The sequence below is a fragment of the Lithobates pipiens genome, unplaced genomic scaffold (genome assembly GCF_037356315.1).
Source record: "Lithobates pipiens isolate NorthernLeopardFrog02 unplaced genomic scaffold, aLitPip1_a1.2 Scaffold_23, whole genome shotgun sequence".
NCBI classification, from domain to species: Eukaryota; Metazoa; Chordata; class Amphibia; order Anura; family Ranidae; genus Lithobates; species Lithobates pipiens.
Genome location: NW_027507785.1, coordinates 244641892 through 244666664, shown reverse-complemented (window position 1 = coordinate 244666664; position 24773 = coordinate 244641892). Strand labels below are relative to the sequence as shown.

The 24773-nt window shown below is 41.5% G+C and overlaps 1 protein-coding gene across 1 annotated transcript in view; it reads left to right on the top strand.

The window, feature by feature from the left end:
• Positions 1–18607, top strand: part of LOC143928225 (calcium-activated chloride channel regulator 1-like) — a 71736-nt gene extending 53129 nt beyond the window's left edge. Inside the window, exons 11-14 of the mRNA XM_077452976.1 lie at positions 749–1019; positions 5624–5788; positions 12770–13000; positions 18024–18607. Coding sequence (XP_077309102.1) covers positions 749–1019; positions 5624–5788; positions 12770–13000; positions 18024–18490 — 1134 coding nt within the window. The 3' untranslated portion in view covers positions 18491–18607. The remainder of the gene's footprint in view (positions 1–748; positions 1020–5623; positions 5789–12769; positions 13001–18023) is intronic.
• Positions 18608–24773: the final 6166 nt, after the last annotated feature.

Genomic DNA, 24773 nt, shown 5'->3' with positions numbered 1-24773 from the left:
ATTCCTTTGAAAGATGTACAGCCTATTTGCCTTTAGTAAATCAATCCCAATTTGTCTTATATTTATGTCAATTGTTAAGTTAGGACAGAGACAAAATAACAGTGAACTCTCTTTAGTGGCTAATCTACAATAACAAAATTATATAAGAGTTTGTTAAAAGAAAAACAACAACCATGCTAATAATATCTCAAAATATGTGCTCACTAAAAATACAATGTATGTTCCCTCTAAAGTGTGCACATTCCCTTTGAAGTGTAAACTAACCACAGCCTGTTAAGAAGAGCATTACCTTTCCTGCAGCCCAAGTCTTAAAGCTCCAGTGCTTTGCCGATCTTCGGTGACTGCAGGTAATCAACATTTCCAGGTGTGTGTGGAATACCTGCTCTGTCCACCGAATGTTGTTCCTCCCACTGCCTCAATAGTCATATAGTGATATATCAGCTGGTGAAAAGAAAACAGTGTTTTGAAGACTACTGGAGAGGTAAACATACAGTAGATGTTCCTCCATTAGAGGGTGCTTAGCTTACAGATGACCCAGTGGGACAGAGTTCCAATAATAATAAAAAATTCACTTTGTAATCAAAACTTTTTTTTGTTTTGTTTTTTTAAAGTGTTTTTCCAAATTTCAAAGACAAATCTGCATGTTTGAAGCTTTCTGGTGTGGTATCAGGAGCATTAATGCAAAAAGTAAAAGTTATTGTTTTTTACTGTTATACATCCTTGTTTTTGCTTTTTTTTCTACTTGCAGATAGGACCCTGGCACTACACTCTTTGCAATACTCTTACAACGACTCAAGCCATAGGCATCACTGTGACTTCCAAAGCAGTAGACAAAGATGTGCCCCCAGTTACTGTAAATTCACATATGGATAAAGATGCTAATAACTTCCCTAGCCCCATGGTTGTCTATGCTTCTGTCCATCAAGGGTTTGTGCCTGTAATAAATGCAAAGGTCACAGCAATCATTGAACCAACAACTGGAGCTCCAATTACTTTAGAACTTCTAGATAATGGTTCAGGTAAGTTTGAAAGTTTTTATACCTGAAAAAATAATAATTTATCAGACTAAAGCTATTGTTATAAAACATTTATGATTACCATATGTCATTACACAGTAGTGCAAAAAATATGTTAGGACCCTTCCCCCCATCCAAGATGATCCACCTGCTCAGCAGAGGATCTCTCCACTGATCCCCGCTGCGCAGTCAAATGACAGGTCCATGTCTGCTCCACTTTGCAGAGTGGATATTATCCATGGGGGGGGGGGGGGGGTCTGATAGAAACGTACTGCATGTCCGTTTTCATCTGACTGTTATCCGATCCACTGGATGGATGGCAAACATGTTCCCATCTGTTTGTTTTTAGCGGACCAGATCAGATCGGATGCTAGCTGGTGACAGCGGACCCATTTCAGCAGTTTGGTTACATCCCAAAGCAATAGAGTGATAATAGAGATCTTCTAACCAAATATATTCCTTACTTTTATAAATCTGAAAGGTAACATATTGTGGAGAAAAAAGGTGGTCTGCCATTGTTGATTTCTGAAAATATTAGTTGTTTATCTTTTATGGTTTGTTTCTGAGTTGGAGTGCATTTTCTCTATTAGGATTTAAAATTATTACCGGTAAACCCAAAAACAAATATGTAATACAATGCTGAGAAAAAGTATTTGCCCCCTTTCTGATTTTTTATTTGTTTGCATATTTGTCACACTTACTGTAAATGACTCATATCATCAAAAAAGTTTATTATTACACGTAGATAATCTGAGTAAATACAAAATGCAGTTTTTAAATAATGGTTTTTATTTATTAAGGCAAAAAAGCTATCCAAACTTGACTGGCTTTATGTGTAAAAGTTGGAAGGTTTTTCAGCATGAACAGCCTGTGTAAGGTCATGATACAGCATCTGAATTGGAATTAAGTCCAGGCTTTGACTAGGCCACTCCAAAACCTAAATTTAGCTTTGTTTGAACCATTTGGAGGTGGACTTGCTGTTGTATTCTGGATCATTGTCCTGCTGCATAACCCAAGTGCATTTGAGCTTGAGGTCACAAACTGATGGCTGGAAATTCTCCTTTAAGATTTTCTGGTAGAGCACAGAATTCATGGTTCCAACAATTATGGTAAGTCGTCCAGGTCCTGAAGCTGCAAAGCAGCCCCAAACCATCACGCTATCACCACCATGTCTGACTGTTGGTATGAAGTTCTTGTTATGAAATGCTGTATTAGTTTTATGCCAGATGTAACGGGACGCACACCTTCTAAAAAGTAAAATTTTTGTCTCATCAGTCCACAGAATATTTGACTAAAAGTCTTGGGAATAATCAATATGTTCTTTGGTAAATGTGAGATGAGCCTTTGCGTTCTTTTTGGTCAGCAGTGGCTTTGGCCTTGGAACTCTCCCAAGGATGCCATTTTGCCCAGTCTCTTTCTTATTGTTGAATCATGAACACTGATCTTACCTGAGGCAAGTGAGTCCTGCAGTTTTTTACATGTTGTTCTGGGTTCTTTTATGACCTCCTGGATGAGTTGTTGTCATGCTCTTGGAGTCATTTTTGTAGGCCAGCCACTCCTGGGAAGGTTCACCACTGTTGCAAGTTGTCTCCATTTGTGGATAATGGCTCTCCCCGTGGTTTACTGGAGTTCCAAAGCCCTAGAAATGGCTTTGAAAGACTTCCTAGACCGATACATGAACATTACTTTGTTTCTAATCTCTTGAATTTTTTAAAATTGTGACATGATGTGTGGCTTTTTGTGATCTGTTAGCATGCTTCACTTTGTCAGACAGCTTCTATTTATGGGATTTCTTGATTCAGCAGGTCTGGCAGTGATCAGACTTGGGTGTGGCAAGTGAAATTTAACTCAGCTTTTGTGGTTAATGGTTAATGGTTAATCACAGTTCATTCATGATTCAGCATGGGAGGGGGCAATTACTTTTTCACATAGGGCCAGACAGGTTTGAACAGCTTAATAAATTAAATAATAATTTAAAAACTGCATTTTGGATTTACTTGGGTTATCTTTGTGTAATATAAAAATTTGTTTGATGATCTGAATCATTTAGGTGTGAGAAATATGCAAAAAAAAAAATTTAGGAAGGGGGCAAATACTTTTTCACAGCACTGTATATTGTAGCACCAGTGCTTTGATACAGTGCTTAGATGTGTTGACTAAATTTGTTTTAATTTTTCATGCCTTTTTCTTTTCTTTTCACCTGGTAGTCTTTTAAATAGCACACTTCCTGTTCTTGGGTTGCAACAATTGTCCCTCTATTCTATCTATTGAAGAAGCCACCCAGGCTGGATGACTAATATGTCTGCAAATTAAAATAAGTGAAATAAGTCTTTGCTCATCTCTGTTACATTAAAGCTGAAGGGGCTGTTGATTTAGTTACGATAGATAACAACTGTTAAGGACAGTGCATTTCTGGCAATATCAACAGATATTTCTGTACTTACTGAAAATGTTCTTAAGCTGGGTACACACTAACAGAAAATTGGAAGAAAAATTCTGTATAAGGATCAATCGTTCGATCTTTGTATAGTGTATACATAAGTTTTGACATCCAATTCAGACTTTCCAAACAAAAATTTCCAATGGGACAAACTTCAAACTTTTTCGATAACAGAACTAATGATTTTCTTTTAATGCGTGCGGTTTTCGTAAGAGATTCGTAAGAGATTTCTTGGATACAAAAGTCTTTTTCGTACGAGAATTTTGAAAATTCTAAATTGATACAGTCACCACAATTAAGAACTGGTAAGCTGTAATATATTACATCTTTGTTTTTGAGTTTAGCTTTGCTTTAAGTAAAGCAGGTCAATGTAATCATCTATGTTAAATGTTCAGTATGTAATCCCTAACCATGAACTTCTCTTATTTGCTCCCTTTTAGTCTATTAACCACTTCAGCCCCGGACCATTTTGCTGGCCAAAGACCAGACCACTTTTTGCGATTCGGCACTGCGTCGCTTTAACTGACAATTGCGCGGTCGTGCGACGTTGCTCGCAAACAAAATCGGCGTCCTTTTTTTCCCACAAATAGAGCTTTCTTTTGGTGGTATTTGATCACCCCTGCATTTTTTATTTTTTTGCGCTATAAACAAAGATAGAGCGCCAATTTTGAAAAAAAAAAACGCATTATTTTTTACTTTTTGTTATAATAAATATCCCCCAAAAATATATAAAAGAACATTTTTTTCTCTCAGTTTAGGCCGATACATATTCTTCTACATATTTTTGGTAAAAAAAAAATCGCAATAAGCGATTATTGATTGGTTTGCTCAAAAGTTATAGCATTTACAAAATAGGGGATAGTTTTATGGCATTTTTATTAATAATTTTTTTTACTAGTAATGGAGGCGATCAGCGATTTTTATTGTGACTGCGACATTATGGCGGACACATCGGACATTTTTGACACATTTTTGGGGCCGTTGTCATTTATACAGCAATCACTGCTATATAAATGCAGTGATTCCTGTGTAAATGACACTGGCAGTGAAGGGGTTAACCAGTGGGTGGCAGTGTAGGGGTTAAGTGTTCCTAGGGGTGTGTTAGTAACTGTTGTCGGCTGGGCTTTCATTTAGTGAACACTGATCTCTGCTCCAATCACATGGAGCAGAGATCAGCATCATTAGTTGCTAGGCAGAACGGGGAGATGCTGTTTACAACTGCATCTCTCCGTTCAGCCGCCCCGTGAGACGATCGCGGGTATGCCCGCGGCGATCGAGCCCGTGGGACCCGCGACCGAACTCACGGGGGCCCCGTACATGTACGCCAATATGCCTGCCCGTGCCATTCTGCCAACGTACATCGGCGTGCGCTGGTTGGGAACTGGTTAAGAGGAACTAAACCCTCCTATACTTTTCAGCCAAGGAAGCTGCCATCTTAACTTCTGCTAGATCTGCAACTGCCATGCTGCTGTACATGTGATTAGTTTTGACACCAACCATTTAATGGTTTGATAATTTTGTTAATAGCACAAGCAAATGTAACCTTTATCATTCCTGGAATGTATTAAATGTAACTGTTTTATGAAACTGTTAAATCAATGGCTTTAGTTCCACTTTAAATATTCAATTGAAAGTGTTTTGTTATATCTAAAGTTGTTCTGAAAAAATATCTCTTGAGTTTGTCAAAAATCCATAGCTGTCTAGTCTTGTGCACTTTGCCTGTGTTATTTCAAGGATAATAATTACTCCTCCTGGTTCTTCCCTTGAAGTACAAAACACCTTTCCCCATGTTGTGGAGATGAGGAGAGGAGGGAGTATTCTGTAGTTCGGCACAAGAAAACTGTGCAGGGCTGACACCATTCCTTCTGATTTTAGTCCAGCAAAGTCACTGTGTTGCATTTGACACCAAGAAATTAGAAGCTGAGTGTATTTCTGCCAAATCCACAGCATTTCTTTTTGTAGTAGCAGGGCCTTTAAAGAGGTAAAACATGGGAAGATGTGTCATCCTTTGTTATATTATGAATAGAGATAAACACTGCTCAAACAAAGCCAAGAGCAGTTCGGCTCATCGCCAATTATGAAATTAATATTAAACTTTTTTAAATTCTTTAAAGGTTTTAGTATCTTTTAGGATTTTGTGCACTAAAGCTGTCCTGGTTTATTGCAGGTCCTGACATTGTTAAGAATGATGGTATCTACTCTCGATATTTAACAACTTTCACAGTTAATGGAAGATATGGTTTAAAAGTCCGCGTTGAAAGTTCTGACAATAAAGCAAGATTGGCACTGCCTCGAAATCGTGCTCTGTATGTCCCTGGCTATGTGAATAATGGTAAGACCATTGTATGCAAATTTTAAGTTGACTTTACCTAACTCAAGCATGAAAGTGTTGCACATATCAGGGCCGTCTTTAATATTGATTGGACCCTGGGCAAAAAATTTCTTGGGGCCCCCCTCCCCCCATGCAATTTCCCTCTCCACCTGCTCTGAGACATACAATAAATAGCAGCTAGACTTAAAATCAGTTTACTGTATAAGTTTAGGCAGCAGTTGCGATTGGTTGCCAGTAGACATGTGCATTCGTTTTCGTCCGAATGCATTTTCGTCCGAATTTCAGCTATTTTCGTTTTCGTTTTGACAAACGATAACGAAAGCACAAAATCCGAAAAACGAAAGATCCGACATAAATAAATGCTTTATTTTCGTTTTCATTGTTACAACAGTTCGATATAGAATAGGAGATTCGACATGACTCTGACAACAATCTGTGTCTATAGAACCTGTGGTCGAATGTGCCTAACCTTACCTCTATTAGTCCAAGATTATATAGAGAAAATATTCGACAGAGAAAAAAGATTTGACAGAGAGAAAAGATTCTGCAAGTTACTGTCCTAAAAAGTGTTTGGGGACCCGGGTCCTGCCCCAGGGGACATGTATCAATGCAAAAAAAAGTTTTAAAAACGGCAGTTTTTTCGGGAGCAGTGATTTTAATAATGATTAAAGTGAAACAATAAAAGTGTAATATTCCTTTAAATTTCGTAGGGGGGGGGGTTGTCTATAGTATGCTTGTGAAGGGGCGCATGTTTCCCGTGCTTAGAACTGTCCCTGCACAAAGTGTCATTTATGCAGGAAAAAAATCTTTAAAATCACTCGCAGCTATTATGAATTGTCGGCTCCCGTAATACAGAGAACACTCATTGAAAGTCATTGATAAAAAAATAAATAAATAAATAAAAAAAAAAGCGTGGGGGTCCCCCAAATTCAATTACCAGGCCCTTCAGGTCTGGTATGGATATTAAGGGGAACCCTGCCTCAAATTTAAGAAAAAATTTGACGTGGGGTTCCCCCTAAATATCCATAACCAGACCCTTCAGGTCTGGTATGGATATTAAGGGGAACCCCACGTCAAATTTAAAAAAAAATTGACGTGGGGTTCCCCCTAAAAATCCATACCAGACCCTTTATCCGAGCACGCAACCTGGCAGGCCGCAGGAAAAGAGGGGGGGACGAGAGAGAGGCCCCCCTCCCTCCTGAACCGTACCAGGCCACATGCCCTCAACATTGGGAGGATGCTTTGGGGGTCTGTGACCCCTCAAAGCACCTTGTCCCCATGTTGATGAGGACAAGGGCCTCATCCCCACAACCCTGGCCGGTGGTTGTGGAGGTCTGCGGGCGGGGGGCTTATCAGAATCTGGAAGCCCCCTTTAACAAGGGGACCCCCAGATCCCGCCCCCCCCTGTTTGAAATGGTAAGGGGGTACAAAAGTACCCCTTCCATTTCACAAAGAAAGTGTAAAAAATGGTTAAATAAAACAAACACACTTTTGAAAAATTCCTTTATTAAAAATAAAAAAAAGATTCCAGCGGCGGTAATCCACTCTTGCTATCCAGCGACGGACGGTCATCTCTCCAGCGATGTCTCATCTCATCCAGCGCAGCGTATCCATCCTTCTTCTGTCTCCGTGGAGGAGACACTGCAGGCATTCCGGCGGCTGACGTTTCTTATATACGGAGGGCGGGGCCACCCGTCACCTGACCCCACCCCCCTCTGACGCAAGGGGAAACCCGGGGTTCCATGTGACGTATGGGTGACCCCGCACCCCTCTGATGTAACACAGGCAGGTTTCCGTTACATCAGAGGGGGGCAGGGTCACCCATACGTCACGGGGAACCCCGGGTTTCCCATTGCGTCAGAAGGGGGTGGGGTCAGGTGACGGGTGGCCCCGCCCTCCATATATAAGAAACGTCAGCCGCCGGAATGCCTGCAGTGTCTCCTCCACGGAGACAGAAGAAGGATGGATACGCTGCGCTGGATGAGACGAGACATCGCTGGAGAGATGACCGTCCATCGCTGGATAGCAAGAGTGGATTACCGCCGCTGGAATCTTTTTTTTATTTTTTTTATTTTTAATAAAGGAATTTTTCAAAAGTGTGTTTGTTTTATTTAACCATTTTTTACACTTTCTTTGTGAAATGGTAGGGGTACTTTTGTACCCCCTTACCATTTCAAACAGGGGGGGGCGGGATCTGGGGGTCCCCTTGTTAAAGGGGGCTTCCAGATTCTGATAAGCCCCCTGCCCGCAGACCTCCACAACCACCGGCCAGGGTTGTGGGGATGAGGCCCTTGTCCTCATCAACATGGGGACAAGGTGCTTTGAGGGGTCACAGACCCCCAAAGCATCCTCCCAATGTTGAGGGCATGTGGCCTGGTACGGTTCAGGAGGGAGGGGGGACCGCTCTCTCATCCCCCCTCTTTTCCTGCGGCCTGCCAGGTTGCGTGCTCGGATAAAGGGTCTGGTATGGATTTTTAGGGGGAACCCCACGTCAAATTTTTTTTTTAATTTGTCGCGGGGTTCCCCTTAATATCCATACCAGACCTGAAGGGCCTGGTAATTGAATTTGGGGGACCCCCACGCTTTTTATTTTATTTATTTATTTATTTTTTTATCAATGACTTTCAATGAGTGTTCTCTGTATTACGGGAGCCGACAATTCATAATAGCTGCGAGTGATTTTAAAGGACTTTTTTTCCTGCATAAATGACACTTTGTGCAGGGAGAGTTCTAAGCACCAGAAACATGAGCCCCTTCACAGGCATACTATAGACAACCCCCCCCCCCCCCTACGAAATTTAAAGGAATATTACACTTTTATTGTTTCACTTTAATCATTATTAAAATCACTGCTCCCGAAAAAACGGCCGTTTTTAAAACTTTTTTTTGCATTGATACATGTCCCCTGTTTTTAAAACTTTTTTTTGCATTGATACATGTCCCCTGGGGCAGGACCCGGGTCCCCAAACACTTTTTAGGACAGTAACTTGCAAATTAGCCTTTAAAATTAGCACTTTAGATTTTGAACGTTGGAGTCCCATAGACTTTAATAGGGTTCTAAAGTATGCTATATACTAGCTCCGTCGAATCTTCTTTATACATTCGACAGACACCATAAGCCTTCAAAGACAGATTTGACCGTAATTCATGTGGATTTTCGGACGAATGCAATTTTTGAACGAAAAACGAAATAAATAAAAACGAATTTCGGGAGTAACTAAATAAATTAAGTTTTCGGACGAAAACGAAATTCCGAAATGAAATATTTTACTCTGCACATGTCTAGCCAGCAGTTACAGAACATAATCTCCTTGCAGCAGGGGAGCATGATATACATATGAATGCCGCCATTTATTTACATATCAATGCCGCCAGCCGCAACTATTTACTTAGTATTGTCGCCACTATTTACATATGAATGCTGGTTATTTACATGTAAACGCAGGGTCTGCAGGTGAGTCACCTGTACACAACAATAGGGCAGAGCTGGGCAGCATTAGTACCAGCACTTCACACTGAGATATTGGGACACAGCACAGGACTAAAACTTCAAGGGACAAGGAAATTTAAACCTGAATAGTTGGCAAGTATGAGGCAACTGTTTTGGGCCCCACAACAATGACAGGGCCCAGGGCAGCTGCCCTTTTTGCCCTGCCTTAAAGACGGCCCTGGCACATATTAACTAACCCAATGCTTTCACTGACACACCTGTTGTACTACTTAGTAAAGCAAAACCAAATCCTCCTTCCTGCTAAGGATAGTGAGATCTAAGCCGCTATTTAAATCTGCAGTTGCCATGGTGCTGCATACATGACCACCTATGACACCAGCCTGGGGGCTTGACAGAGCGGACATAAGCATACTGGCAACTGTAACAGTTATCACCAAAGGCATGCCTTAAAGGATAAGTTCACCTTTCGTAGCATGTTACATGTTACACCATGAATATGGGTGTAACATGTAACATGTTATGAACAGACTGGCCCCTGCATCTCCCCCCCCCCCCCGGCACCCCGATCTGACAGCTAGCGGGGATCTTCTCTATCTAGCTGTCACAATTTAAAAAATCATGGCCGAGCTCACTTATTCACAGTATTCTGTAAATGGAAAACTACAAGTTCTGGCAGCCTTTGCAACTGTCAGCTTGTAGTTTGTGGGGCGCTGTGGTGGTTCATTCGCTTTTCCTGTAAAATTGTATCTGCTTGCCCATACAGGGTGTACGGGCACACAGATACACTGACAGTCTGCAGGAGACCCGTATGGCAACAACAAAAAAAAATAATAATAAATGCACATTTTTTTTACCGGAAAAAAAAGCGCATTTATTATTTTTTGTTAAAATGTGAACTTATCCTTTAACCTGTTGCCAACCAGCCACCGTCATTATACGGCAGCAGGTTGGCACTGCTGTGCAAACCGCCATAGGTGTACATCGGCTGCTTTAAGAGCTGTGGGAGGCGCACAAGACTGTTGGTCTCGATGTCCACCGGCCACCCCGCGATCGCTCCACAGAGATCTGTGAATGTAGACAGACAGATCCCCATTCTGACAGGGGAGGAGAGAGAGATCTGCTGTTCCTAGTGATCAGGAACAGCGATCTTTCTCCTCCTCCAGTCAGTCCCATCCCCCCAGAGTTAGAAACACCTCCCAGGGAACACATTTAACTCAATCACCCCCTAGTGTTAACCCCTTCCCTGCTAATGAAATTTACATAGTAATTAGTGCATTTTTATAGCACTGATCGCTGTATAAATGTCAATGGTCCCAAAAAAAAGTATTGAAAGTGCCCAATCTGTTCACTGCAATGTTGCAGTCCTGCTAAAAATTGCTGATCACTGCCATTACTAGTAAAAAGAAATTAATAATAAAAATTAGTGATGCACCGAAATTTCGGCCGCCGAAACATATGGGCCGAAAATGCCCTTTTCGGCAATTTGCCAATTATGGAGCCGAAAATGGGGCGTGGCCTGGGTGGGGGTGGGGCTCCGCCTCCCACCCCCTGGTGCCGCCCATCATGGGGGGTGCATAGCACAGGAGAGCCGCCTCCGCCGCCTGTTTGATCACAGCGCCGGGAACATCACAGTTTTCATTTCAATAGCTGTGTGTTCCCGGCCGCGCGCCGTCACACACAGCCCCTCCCCCTTGTCCGGGCACTTAGATAGACAGATCATCCGCAGGATTGGACGGATGATCTGTCTATAAAAGTGCCTGGACAAGGGGGAGGGGCTGTGTGTGACGGCGCGCGGCCGGGAACACACAGCTATTGAAATGAAAGCTGTGATGTTCCCGGCGCTGTGATCAAACAGGCGGCGGCGGAGGCGGCTCTCTTCCCTGCACAGGCTGGCTGCAAAATGGCACGCAGGCTGCAATGGGGCACACTGGCTGCAATGGGGCACACTGGCTGCAATGGGGCACACTGGCTGCAATGGGGCACACTGGCTGCAATGGGGCACACTGGCTGCAATGGGGCACACTGGCTGCAATGAGGCACACTGGCTGCAATGAGGCACTGACCATCTTCTGTACCATGTCCCCAGTCTCTGACCATCTCCTGTACCACGTCCTCTGTCTCTGACCATCTCCTGTACCGTGTCCCCAGTCTGACCATCTCCTGTACCATGTCCCCAGTCTCTGACCACCTCCTGTACCATGTCGCCAGTCTCTGACCACCTCCTGTACCATGTCGCCAGTCTCTGACCACCTCCTGTACCATGTCGCCAGTCTCTGACCACCTCCTGTACCATGTCGCCAGTCTCTGACCACCTCCCTTACCATGTCGCCAGTCTCTGACCACCTCTTGTACCATGTCCACAGTCTCTGACCACCTCCTGTACCATGTCCCTAGTCTCTGACCACCTCCTGTACCATGTCCCCAGTCTCTGAACACCTCCTGTACCATGTCCCCAGTCTAAGACCACCTCCTGTACCGTGTCCCCAGTCTCTGACCATCTCCTGTACCGTGTCCCCAGTCTCTGACCATCTCCTGTACCATGTCCCCAGTCTCTGACCATCTCCTGTACCATGTCCCCAGTCTCTGACCACCTCCTGTACCATGTCCCCAGTCTCTGACCATCTCCTGTACCATGTCCCCAGTCTCTGACCACCTCCTGTATAAAAATATTTTTTAAAAACAGTCATTTTCGGTATCGGTGCTGTTTCGGTATCGGTTTCGGTTTTCGGCCTAGTGTATTTTTCATTTTCGGTACCAAAAAACCCATTCGGTGCATCCCTAATAAAAATGACATAAATCTATCCCTTATTTTGTAGACGCTATAACTTTTGCACAATCCAAGCCATATACACTTATTTTTTTAACCCAAAATATGTAGAAGAATACATATTGGCCTAAGCTGATGAAGACATTTTTTTTTTTCCATTTGGGATATTTATTATACCGTTTCAGGTCCAATTTCAGCCTGAATTTTGGGCTGAATTCGGACCTGAAACAAACCAAAAGACTCACATGACCCCTGTGTAAATTCGCACTGGAGCCACAGAGGAAATATGTGAACTGGCTCCATAAAGAGCCAGTCACAATCTCCTGCTATTGCAAATTGGATGGGGGGAATATGCATCCAATTCACACTAGTGTGAACCCAGCCTCAATGAACTATGAGAGTGGTCATCAGTGCCCTTGAAGTTCATTGGGAACTACAAGCCATTTGCTGCAGTGGGGGACGGGCCTTGTAGTACATTTATTCACAGATGTGTGTAAATGAATGACGCAGTTGTGCGAGCGGAGCCTCACACAGCTGCATCATTGTTTTTAAAAGATCCTAAAGAGACTCCTGTCACAATGGGGGAGTATATATATATATATATATATATATATATATATTTTGTAGCATATAGATTACCCTTGGTTACCCTTGAAATGAGTGTGTTTGTGTGCATGTTCATGCATCTATGTATATTTCATTATCATGCCACACAAACTGTTACTTACCTGGTAAGGCATAAAGACGTATTTTTCTTTTTAAGGTAACATTACTATGAATCCTCCAAGGCCTCAAATCAGTGAAGAGGATCTCAAAGTGGGATCATTCTCTAGAACTGCATCAGGTGGTTCATTTGTGGTATCTAAGGTGCCTACAGGTCCCCAACCAGACATCTACAAACCTGAGAAAATAACTGACTTAGTAGCAAAGATAGAAGAAGACACAATTGTGTTATTCTGGACAGCAACGGGTGATGATCTGGACCAGGGTAATGGTAAGTCGTTCTTTTACAGTGCCATTCCTGCCCCTTAAGGAAGCTGAACTTTACCCATAAAAATTTTAATAAAATAATTCAAATAATCAAATAATTTTCTTTAGTAAGAAACATACATTCCACATTAATAATTATGCTGACGAATTTAGAGTGTGCTGCAAATTGTCTCTAGCATTACTCCTGTCTCTTCTTGCCAGAGTCTGCCATTTTGTGGAAGTCAAGCCCCTGAGCAGTAGTAAATCTTTAGGCTGCCAACAGATTGGCCTCTAGTGCCTCTGATTTTCAGCACAATGCCAAAAAATAGGGAGCAACTGTGCATGTGCACAGCAGTGTATTCCTGGATTTTAAACAGTATAGGCACTTATTTTTATTGTTTTACATAGCTATACCTCCAAAAGGGGCCAGCCTGAAGTGATCTAGCAGGAATTCATTCTCTGACAAAAGTTCCACTTTAATAAGGTAAAGTGCAGGAGCATGGGTTGTCAGCTTCTTCAGGAAGTTTGTAGATTTTCACAGGTTTCAGAACACTAGCAATTAGTGTGAGACATGCAAATATCATCTGTTTTTAAAAAAAACCTCTACTGTGTATCATCACTGTGCAAATTTTATAAAAATATGAAAACGTAGTGCTAATCCCTCAATAGGTTTATAAGAAATGATTAAAAATAATAATAATGAAAAACCTTAAATAAAACTAGTACACAGCAAACTAATATCACTAATATCTATTATATCAAATGATGCTAATAATCACCAAAATGCATAATTATAAGCATAAAGCAACAATTCTTTAATATAAACGATCAGTGCAAAGTCCAGTAATATCAGTGAAAAACAGTCCAAGCTCCCTCCTCCAAACACCACTGTTATTTTCCCAGGAGCACCTGATTGGTGGTAAACTCACCTCCAACTTTGGACCACTTTAACTAATAAGATGTTGACATCACAAGGTTCCACCTCCACCCTTGTGTCAACAACACACATGGGTATATAACAGTGGTGTTTGGAGGATTGGGAGATTGGGCACAGGGATTAAAACTTGTAACAATTTATTTGCAAACAATAGTATCACTTACAGGCAGGTAGACCGTAGTAGGTTCACCATGCAGAAAGATCATGTGTCAACATAGCAAGATAGAACAAAAGGATTGATGTGATCAGCATGCCCAAGACTAAGCACAAGACCCGCAAGATGATGGTGATAAGCGTGGTGTCTGTGGCCGCTATCTATGCACGTCCACATAGTACAACTCCACTCGAGGTGTGAGAGGGGGTGGGCGGCAACATGTTTTGAGGGCTTTGCTCCCTTTGTCAAGCCTTGCACTGCGCACGTACTATAGTCTACCACTCGGTAAGGGATACTATTGTTTAGAAATAAAGTGTTACAAGTAGCACCCTGCTACTTTGTTCCCATTTGCTGGATGAGCTGCGGGAGTCATTCCTTTGCTGACTCAAGGATGTATCATGCTATACAGTGAAGTAAGCTATTATACAGCTAACCTGATACCATCTTTTATTGCTGGAAAGGGAGTTTGCACTGTTTTACTGGAAGATGTGCCCCAAGCAATGCAGGAATGGGGCAAAAGGACTAGTCATCGGTATCACCTGTGGTTTCCTTCAGCTGATCTTTTCTCCATTATTTACTTACTATGCTGTATTGTGCACCGTGTCTCTATTAGGAAGTAGACGTCTTGGTAGAGGCATGACTTTGCTTCTTCATATCAGAGCTTCCAAGGAGAACAGTGAGTAGCACTCCAAATATCCTGAGGTTAGCAGTCAGTGGTATCCTTTATTCGCACAACAGTAGTACAGCTAAAGGACGTTAGGTACTAGAGTACATAGGCACTCTAGGAAGTGCACTGCTTTTATTCAAGAGGCATTCCAGACAAAAGGTTCAGTTTTTAGGGTTTTCCTTAGGCACAATTAACACTTCTAGATATTACCTGAAACATAGCAAATCTTTACATTTTGAGTTCATTTCCACTTAACAGACAGATTTTTGCTGCATACTTTTGAGAAAGCAAAAATCAGAAAGTTTAGTAAGGTGGTATTTTAGGGACCAAAAAACCCTCAACTGAAGGAAAGCACAGCAGTCTAAACGTAGGGTCTAGTCATAGGGCATAGACATGTGCACGGAACGGAAAAATTTGTTTCATTTTGTTTTAGACAGATTCAATATGTTACTAATTTATATGAATAAGGTGCTTAAAGTCCAAAGAAAAGTAAGCACTTAGCATCACTAAAGTGATAAATAACTCAGTCCATGAATTGGAACAACTCATATCCATCATGAATCCTTCATAGAAGAGCTGACACACTGCTAGTAATTCTCATCAGGTTAATTAGTTGCATCACCTACCACATGGGGCTTCTCACCCCATGGATAATGAACTCACCAGAAGTTGGAAGGGAATACGCCTTTCGAATATTATGATAATGATATAAGTGGGCCTCCTCCCGTCAGTAGATCCACAGCTGGACTACTCCTTCAGGATACAAACTCCTCTTCAGTAAGTGCTATCACTGGGAATGGCAGTCTCCGTAATGGTGTCTGCTTCTACAGCATTAATCTCTTGGCAGAACTTGTCAAGGAAGGAGTAATGTTTGTGCAATTAGTTTGGTCAGCGAGACAGAATGACATTGAAGGAGCAGATGAATGTTCTTTTGCCATCAGTAACAGGATTGCTAGTGTGACATGGTCCTAAATGCTTGAATATCTTTTTCTTTATTGGCAGAAGTTGAATGAAGTATAATTTAATACAGGGCTTTTTTTCTCAGGGAATAGGTACAGGAACTCCACCCTTCCGAGTTACCCTTCATCTACACCCCCTACACGTCTCTGAGCACCATTCATTGGTTCCACCACCTAACCACCTCCCAGTACAGCAACTTTCAGAGAATACAGAACCAAGTACTGTGCTATGTACTATGTGCTGCTCAGTAATTTCTATGACATTTGTTAATGAAAACAAGAAAGATAGTAAAACAGATCCCTTGCAATGAGCAACAATAGACCCCACCCCAGCAACAATAGACCCCCCCGTAACAATAGACTCCACCCCAGAAACATTAGACTCCACCTCAGAAACAAAGGACCCCCCCAGCAGCAACAGATTCCCCACACAATAAATGACTTTCCCCCCGCAACAATGGACCCCCCACAACAAAGTACCATCCCAGCAACAATGGACCCCCACAACAAAATACAACCCCGGCAACAACAGACCCTCCAGCAGCCAGCAACAATAAACCTATCCCTCAACAGTAGATCCCACCCAGGAACAATTGACCCCCCAGCAAGGTAACCCCCCCTCACCAGCAACAGTAGACTTACCCAGCAACAATAGACACACCACACAAAAACAGATCCCCACCAGTGACAATAGATATCCCAGCAGCCAACAACAATAGACCTTCCAGTACCCCTTGCCAGTACATATACATTCAGTGGAGGTGCCGGAACTGTGTTCCCCAGCGTTCCCACTGAAAAAAATCCCTGATTTAATATAATTCTCCTTTAACCTTGGTCAAGATGTTTTCAATTCTTCTGCAAGTTCAGATCTGAACTTGCAGAAGAATTGAAAATATTCTCAGCAGTGCCTTAAGAATTACTGCAGTAAACCTTTCATCTATGGTGATATGTTGACTAAGGTTAAAGGAGAATTCTGCCAATAAAGAAAAATATATTCAAGCATTTAGGACCATGTCACACTAGCGATCCTGTTGCTGAAGGCAAAAGAACAATCATCTGCTCCTTTGATGTCATTCTGGCTTGCTGACCAAACTAGTTGCACAAATACTACTCTGTCGTTGCCAGGCCTCATGCTCACCCCCCCCCCCTCTTTTCTTGCCTACTGGGCTGCATGGATTTTGGGGGGAGCACACACCATTTTTTTAGATTTTTTTCATTTTGGAGAATCTCTGAATAACCAAAATTTCATCCAAATTCACATTTGGACCGAAACGAATTGCACATATCTAATAAAGTCTTTTTTATAACAGAAGGTATAAACATGTCTTCCAATACAATGTCTTATTCCTCATTTTGAGATTGTAGATGGTGCCTTATAAATCATTCCTTTATGCACAATGACTGTGAAACATCCAAAATCGCTGGTGCAAAACACAGATACAGCCTAACATTATAGGGCCATTCATTCCAAACTAAATACAGCTGTTTCAGGTTTGTTGATCAACTTCACTGCACTACATACAAATAATTACTTCTATAAAGTATGCAGTTTGGGGACCAACAAGAAAGTATAACCCAGAAGGTTGTAGTAAGAAACTTCAAAAGGAACTAAACACTGATCAATTGCAACTATATTGGAGACCTCACTGATAAAAAGTGCACTACTGCAAAGTGTGATCCTTAAAATTGAACTCCAGGGGAAACAAAAATATTCTTTTGCAGTGGGGCTTCCCCTGTACTGCAGGGATTAAATGCTCATTTAAGTCTAGGGGACTGCAAAAAGCAGTTTTTCTTACCCAATCCTTTACTCCTGCAGGGTCCTCTGCAAGGAAGAATTTTTGTTCTCCCTGGAGATGGGCTTTATAACTATCTAAAGTTCCTCTGGGGCATATGGGTAGCATTAAATAAATTAAGGGCAGGTTTAACTTGAAGGAACTTACTAGATGCTCAGACCTGCTTAACCCCCCCCCCCCCCCCCCCACACACACACACACACTCTACTTTTGATGTGTTGTTGTGCCTTTAAGTAGGACTGTGCCTCCTCCAAGGTAAGCCTGTTCTCAATGTATTTATTGCTATGGATGGCCCATATCGTTTTCACTTAGGAGTCAAACTACACTTTGAATGGTTGCCTTTTTATGGGACTGGAGACCTGTAAATGTATGCAAACTCTGTCTTTAAAAGTTAGAAACAGTTTATAATTAGATTTTCATTGGTGAGTATTGGTTATCCGTGATAACTGCTGATACAAGTGATACATCAGTACAGATATATATTTGTTTTAAGTTGCCTTATGTGTATTGTAAATACTAATAATAACTTTTTTTTCAGCTACTACATATGATTTAAGAATGAGTTTCAACCCCAGGGATCTCAGAGAGAACTTTGACAATGCAACCCAAGTGAACATCACTAGTGTTACACCTCTTCCAGCTGGGTCCACTGAAACCTTCACATTTGTACCAGAAAATGTAGCTATCAAGAATGGCACTATCCTTTACTTTGCCATAATTGCTTTTGATAAAGTTGGTCAGAAATCTGATGTGTCCAATACAGCCCAAGCAGCTCTCTTCATTCCTCCAACACCTGAACCTACAACACCTGAACCTCCTACAACACCTGAACCTCCTACAACGCCTGAACCTCCTTCAAATGACAATTCAGATCATCCGAATAGAGTAATACTGCTGACACTGATAATATGTTCAACAGTTATTGTCATCTGCATTATTACAAGTATAACTATATGTTGTGTGAGCTGTCATAAGAAGAAAAGACAGCCACAAATGAGAATCTGAAACAAATTGAGAACAATTCTGTAATTGGGCTGATTGTACAAATATGAACCTGGTGATCTTATGCAACTTCCTTTATTCTATGCATAAACAGTAAATAAAAAATAACTCTCTGCTCTACATCATAGACAGTCACATGCAATCTTCTTTCATTTCTCCTTTCCTAAACTGGGGGAACGAAATAAAGAATCAGAATGAAGTCCTTTAAGAAACTTTCTCTTTGGCGTTTCATCCTCACGTTTCTTAAATCTTTATCTCTCAGTAATGGAAATAGTCATTCAGTAGCAAGTACTATTAGCAGATAGGAAAAGCTAGACTTATACTGTACTTTGAGGGCTGCAACACATTTTAGATTACTGCAATGTACGTAATGTGAATGAAAGTGATAAGTGTGACAACAACAAAAAAATCTTATTAAATAAATAATAGAATAATAAAAGTAAGGCGCTACTGTGTTAATAAAAATAACATAATCATTAATCCATAACTTAAAAGTACAAAATCTTATGAAAGTCCCATCAGTGTTATCAAGATCCTCTTGAAAACCTCCAATCTCTGTAATAAAAGATGTGCAATGCTCACAATCTCCTTGATATACTGTAGTGCTCCACCAAACATGTGTATAAAATGCACACTCACCAACCATCAATACAAATCAAGCCTTCAACAGTTTTAAGTATTTCCAGCTTCTAGTTATTCAACTATGATCTAGATCCCGATATTCATGTAGTGGCATAGAGGGTTCACCAACCCCAGGCCCTCCAGGTATCTCTCATACAGTATAAGAAGGACCCAAAAAGAGTGTTATAAAGTATCATGGTGTAGTAATGTAATACAATTTTCATATATAAAAAGTAGCAAATGCACACTTACATTTAGTAGTGAAAAATTGTGTGGTCAAAGTCCAGTATCAAACATTTCAATATGTATGACACCAACATCCCTTGTATATATACATACATATACTAATTTAATACAATTTTCATATATATAAATATATAAAAAGTATCAAATGCACACCTACATTTAGTAGTGCTAGCATTAGCCCAACATACACAGCCTCAATGTGTAAATATAAGCTGCATGCACCGAGTCATTGTGCGTTCCAACAGACGGAAATTATGGCCAAGGTTTAGCCAGAAGTTACGTCAACAATGGCAGACGCGCAGCCTCAATGCATTTTGCAACTCACGCATCATCAGGAAGCTCAGCGTGAATGGCTTGTTTACACACTGAGGCTGTTGGTGTTAATCCTAGCACCATTAAATGCAAGTGTGCATTTGCTACATATATATATATATATATATATATATATATATATATATATATATATATATATATGAGAATTGTATTAAATTACTACACCATTATACTCTATTACACTATTTTTGATTTCTTCTTCTAATACTGTATGGGAGAGAGATACCTGGAGGGCCTGGGTTGGTGAACCCTCTATGCCAGTGGTTCCTAACCTCTGTCCTCAAGTACTCCCAACAGGCCATGTTTTCGGGTTTTCTTTTATCTTGCACAGGTGCTTTAAATCAGAGTCAATGGCTTGGTATTTTGGACAGCTATTTTATCTAAGAGAAATTCCCAAAACATGGTCTGTTGGGGTACTTAACCACTTAAGGACCGACACATGTCATTGTACGTCATCACAATGGCATGTACAGGCACAAGCACGTACATGTACGTGCTTGCCTTCCAGCGGGTGGGGGGTCCGATCGGACCCCCTCCCGCTGGATGCGGCGGTCCGGTTTGCTTCAGGAGCGATCCGGGATGAGGGGATGGCCGTTGGTTTCTGGCCATCCCCTCTCGATCGCTCCTGGCGAATGAGAAGCTTCCTCCCACTGTGTATTGTATACACAGGCAGGGAGGAAGTGATTTCATTCTCCTCCGGGCGGTCTTATTGACCGGACTACGAGGAGAGGACACAGTAAGTCTGCACCAAACACTACACTGACTCTAACTAACACACAGGCACACAAACCCCCCCCCCCTGATCACCCCCCCGATCCCCCCAGTCACAGTGTCACTGATTGCAGTAATCATTTATTTACTGATCACTGCATTCAGTGTCAGTTGTAAAAGTAAAAAGTGTCAGGGCAGTTAGTGTTAGGTCCAGGGTAGCCCCCTACCACCCCCCAATAAAGATTTAACCCCCTGATTGCCCTTAGAGTTAACTCTTTCACCCCCTTTTGCCAGTGTCACTAAGCGATCATTTTTCTGATTGCTGCATTAGTGTCACTAGTGTCGCTAGGTAGCTAGCTATTTTTTAGGTTCACCGCCAGGTTTTTATAGCGCTAGGTACCCCGATATACTACCCAATAATGGTTTTAACCCCCTGATTGCCCCTAATTAACCCTTTCACCCCCTTTTGCCAGTGTCACTAAGCGGCCATTTTTCTGATCGCTGCATTAGTGTCGCTAGTGTCGCTAGTTTTGCTAGGTAGCTAGTTATTTTTTTAGGTTCACCGCCAGGTTTTTATAGCGCAAGGTACCCCGATATACTACCCAATAATGGTTTTAACCCCCTGATTTCCCCTAGTTAACCCTTTCACCCCCTTTTGCCAGTGTCACTAAGCGATCATTTTTCTGATCGCTGCATTAGTGTCACTAGTGTCGCTAGGTAGCTAGTTATTTTTTTAGGTTCACCGCCAGGTTTTTATAGCGCTAGGTACCCCCATATACTACCCAATAATGGTTTTGACCCCCTGATTGCCCCTAGTTAACCCTTTCACCAGCGATCACCGTATAAGTGTCACTGGTGACGCTGGTTAGCCAGTTAGTTATTTAGGTTCCCCGTCAGGTTTTTATATAGCACCAGGGACCCCCATATACTTCTTAATAAAAATTTGAACCCCCTGATTGCCCCTAGTTAACCCTTTCAACAGTGATCACCGTATAAGTGTTACGGGTGACTCTGGTTAGTTAGTTTGCTTTTTATAGCATCAGGGCACCCACCATTTATTACCCAATAAAGGTTTAACCCCCTGATCACCCGGCGGGTGATATCAATTAGATTTTAGGGTCAGGGTCTGCGTCGCCCAGGCAGCGCTAGGCTAGTGCCAGTACCGCTAACACCCACGCGCAAAGCATAAACCTCCCGTAGTGGTATAGAATCTGAACAGATCAATATCTGATCTGATCAGATCTATACTAGCGTCCCCAGCAGTTTAGGGTTCCAAAAAAATGCATTGTTAGCGGGATCAGCCCAGATACCTGCTAGCACCTGCGTTTTCCCCCCCCGCCCAGCCCACCCAAGTGCAGTATCGATCGATCACTGTCACTTACAAAACACTAAACACATAACTGCAGCGTTCGCAGAGTCAGGCCTGATCCCTGCGATCGCTAACAGTTTTTTTGGTAGCGTTTTATATTTAAATCCGGAAGGCAGTGCTTGGTTTTCGGGGTCCCGTACGTGGCTAGGCTCCCAAAAAGTCCCACACATGTGGTATCCCCGTACTCGGGAGAAGCAGAAGAATTTATTTTGGGGTGTAATTTGACTTATGCCCATAGCATGTGTGAGCAATATATCATTTGGTGACAACTTTGTGCAAAAAAAAAAAAAAATTTTAATATTCCTGCAACTTGTGGCAAAATATAAAATATTTCATGGACTCAACATGCCTCTCAGTAAATAGCTTGGGGTGTCTACTTTCCAAAATGGGGTCATTTGGGGGGGGGGGGGTTGTGTTATTTTGGCATTTTATGGCCTTCGAAACTGTGATAGGTAGTGAGGAGTGAAATCAAAAATTTGCACCCTTAGAAACCCTGAAGGCAGTGATTGGTTTTCGGGGTGCCGAAAACAGCTAGACTCCCAAAAAGTCCCACATATGTGGTATTCCCGTACTCAGGAGAAGCAGCAGAATATATTTTGGGGTGCAATTCCACATATAACTATGGCATGTGTGAGCAATATATCATTTAGTGACAACTTTTTGTAAACTTTTTTTTTTTTTTTTTGTCATTATTCAATCACTTGGGACAAAAAAAAATATTCAATGGGCTCAACATGCCCCTCAGCAATTTCCTTGGGGTGTCTACTTTCCAAAATGGGGTCATTTGGGGGGGTTTTGTGTTATTTTGGCATTTTATGGCCTTCGAAACTGTAATAGGTAGTGAGGAGTGAAATCAAAAATTTGCACCCTTAGAAATCCTGAAGGCAGTGATTGGATTTCGGGGTGCCTTATGCGGCTAAACTCCCAAAAAGTCCCACATATGTGGTATCCCCGTACTCAGGAGAAGCAGCAGAATATATTTTGGGGTGCAATTCCACATATAACTATGGCATGTGTGAGCAATATATCATTTAGTGACAACTTTTTATAAACTTTTTTTTTTGTGTCATTATTCAATCACTTGGGACAAAAAAAAATATTCAGTGGGCTCAATATGCCCCTCAGCAATTTCCTTGGGGTGTCTACTTTCCAAAATGGGGTCATTTGGGGGGGGTTGTACTGCCCTGCCATTTTAGCACCTCAAGAAATTAGATAGGCAGTCATAAATTAAAAGCTGTGTAAATTCCAGAAAATGTACTCTAGTTTTGTAGACGCTATAACTTTTGCGCAAACCAATAAATATACGCTTATTGGCATTTTTTTTTACTAAAGACATGTGGCTGAATAAATTTTGCCCTAAATGTATGACTAAAATTGAGTTTATTAGATTTTTCTTATAACAAAAAGTAGAAAATATATTTTTGTCTCAAAATTTTCGGTCTTTTTCCATTTATATCGCAAAAAATAATAATCGCAGAGGCAATCAAAAACCATCAAAAGAAAGCTCTATTTGTGGGAAGAAAAGGACGCAAATTTCGTTTGGGTACAACATTGCATGACCGCGCAATTACCAGTTAAAACAGTGCAGTGCAAAATTGTAAAAAGATCTCTGGTCCTTAGGCTGAAAATTGGTCCGGGGCTGAAGTGGTTAAGGACCGAGGTTCAGAACTACTGCTCTATGCCACTACATGAGTATTGGGATCTAGATCATGGTCAGATAACTAGAAGCTGAAAATACTAAAAACTGTTGAAGGCTTGCTTTGTATTGATGGTTGGTGAGTGGGCATTTTATGCACACGTTTGGTGGAGCACTATATTAAGGGGATTGTGAGTATTGCATATATTTTATCCCGGTGTTTGGAGTCTTTCAAGAGGATCTTAATAACACTGATGGGACTTTTATAAGATTTTGTACTTTTAAGTTACGGATTAATGATTATGTCACTATTATTAACATAGTAGCACCTTCCTTTTGTTACCATATTGAATGTACATGATGTGCAATAGCATGTTGCAGTGCAATTAATTTTGAATGGCACCCCAACACATTAAAGCCATGCAGTTTCAATGTTCACTTACTGTTGTACTACACAATACATATTCATGTACTACTTTGCCTTGTGGTGTGCTACATTAGAACAAAAATGCTGCATGTTTGTTATCCATTCTCGTGTTTGTTTGCATCCCATTCAAAATGAATGGGCTTCCTTAATGCAAAATATGTTAACGTGTGAGATAATTTGTGTTAACGCAAACCATAGAAATGGAAAGGTGTGAATTAGCCCCTATTCTTTTTGACTGCGTTTATACATTGCCAGCTATAATCAGTTAGTTCAGCACTTAGAAAAACCCAGTCACATAATTAAAACTTTGGAGCCTCTAAAAAAGAAACAAAAAATGTACCTTTCCTGCTGCCTGTGCCAAGCAATGAATGCTGCTCATTGGCTGAGAAATCAACTCTGAAAGTACACTGGGAAACTGAGCCCATTCCAGGAGTGTTGATATAAAAACACTAATTGATGCAGTTGCTGTAGGTATTAAAACAATTATTAAATGTATTTATAAATGCAAACAATATAAGTATCTGAATTAGACTTGGTGTCAGCCTCTATCCCCTGCACAGAAAACCCAGGCAGGGAGAGAGAGGTTCCATTTAGGCTCCACCGCATGTATATGAGCTGACACACAACATTCTTACAGGAAGGAAGAGCAGTAAAAGCAGAAAGATGAGCTAATCTGTCTGGCACCACTCCTTCAGAGTGCAGTCAAAGACTGGGGCAATGAGTTGAGTAAGCTGTATTTTTAACAGCAGTAGAGCGAAGTCCAACTTGCCTTTGGTGTTGTTTAGCAAGGTTGCTCAAATCAATGTGAATGTATAGTGCATATTTATTTGTCAGCCTGGAGTTCATCCTAAACCCCCAACCAAAAATTAGCCTTTAGAGGCAACGTGTCAACATACTGAGGCTAGTGTTAGATGGACTAGTAGATTTAGATGGACTTTACATA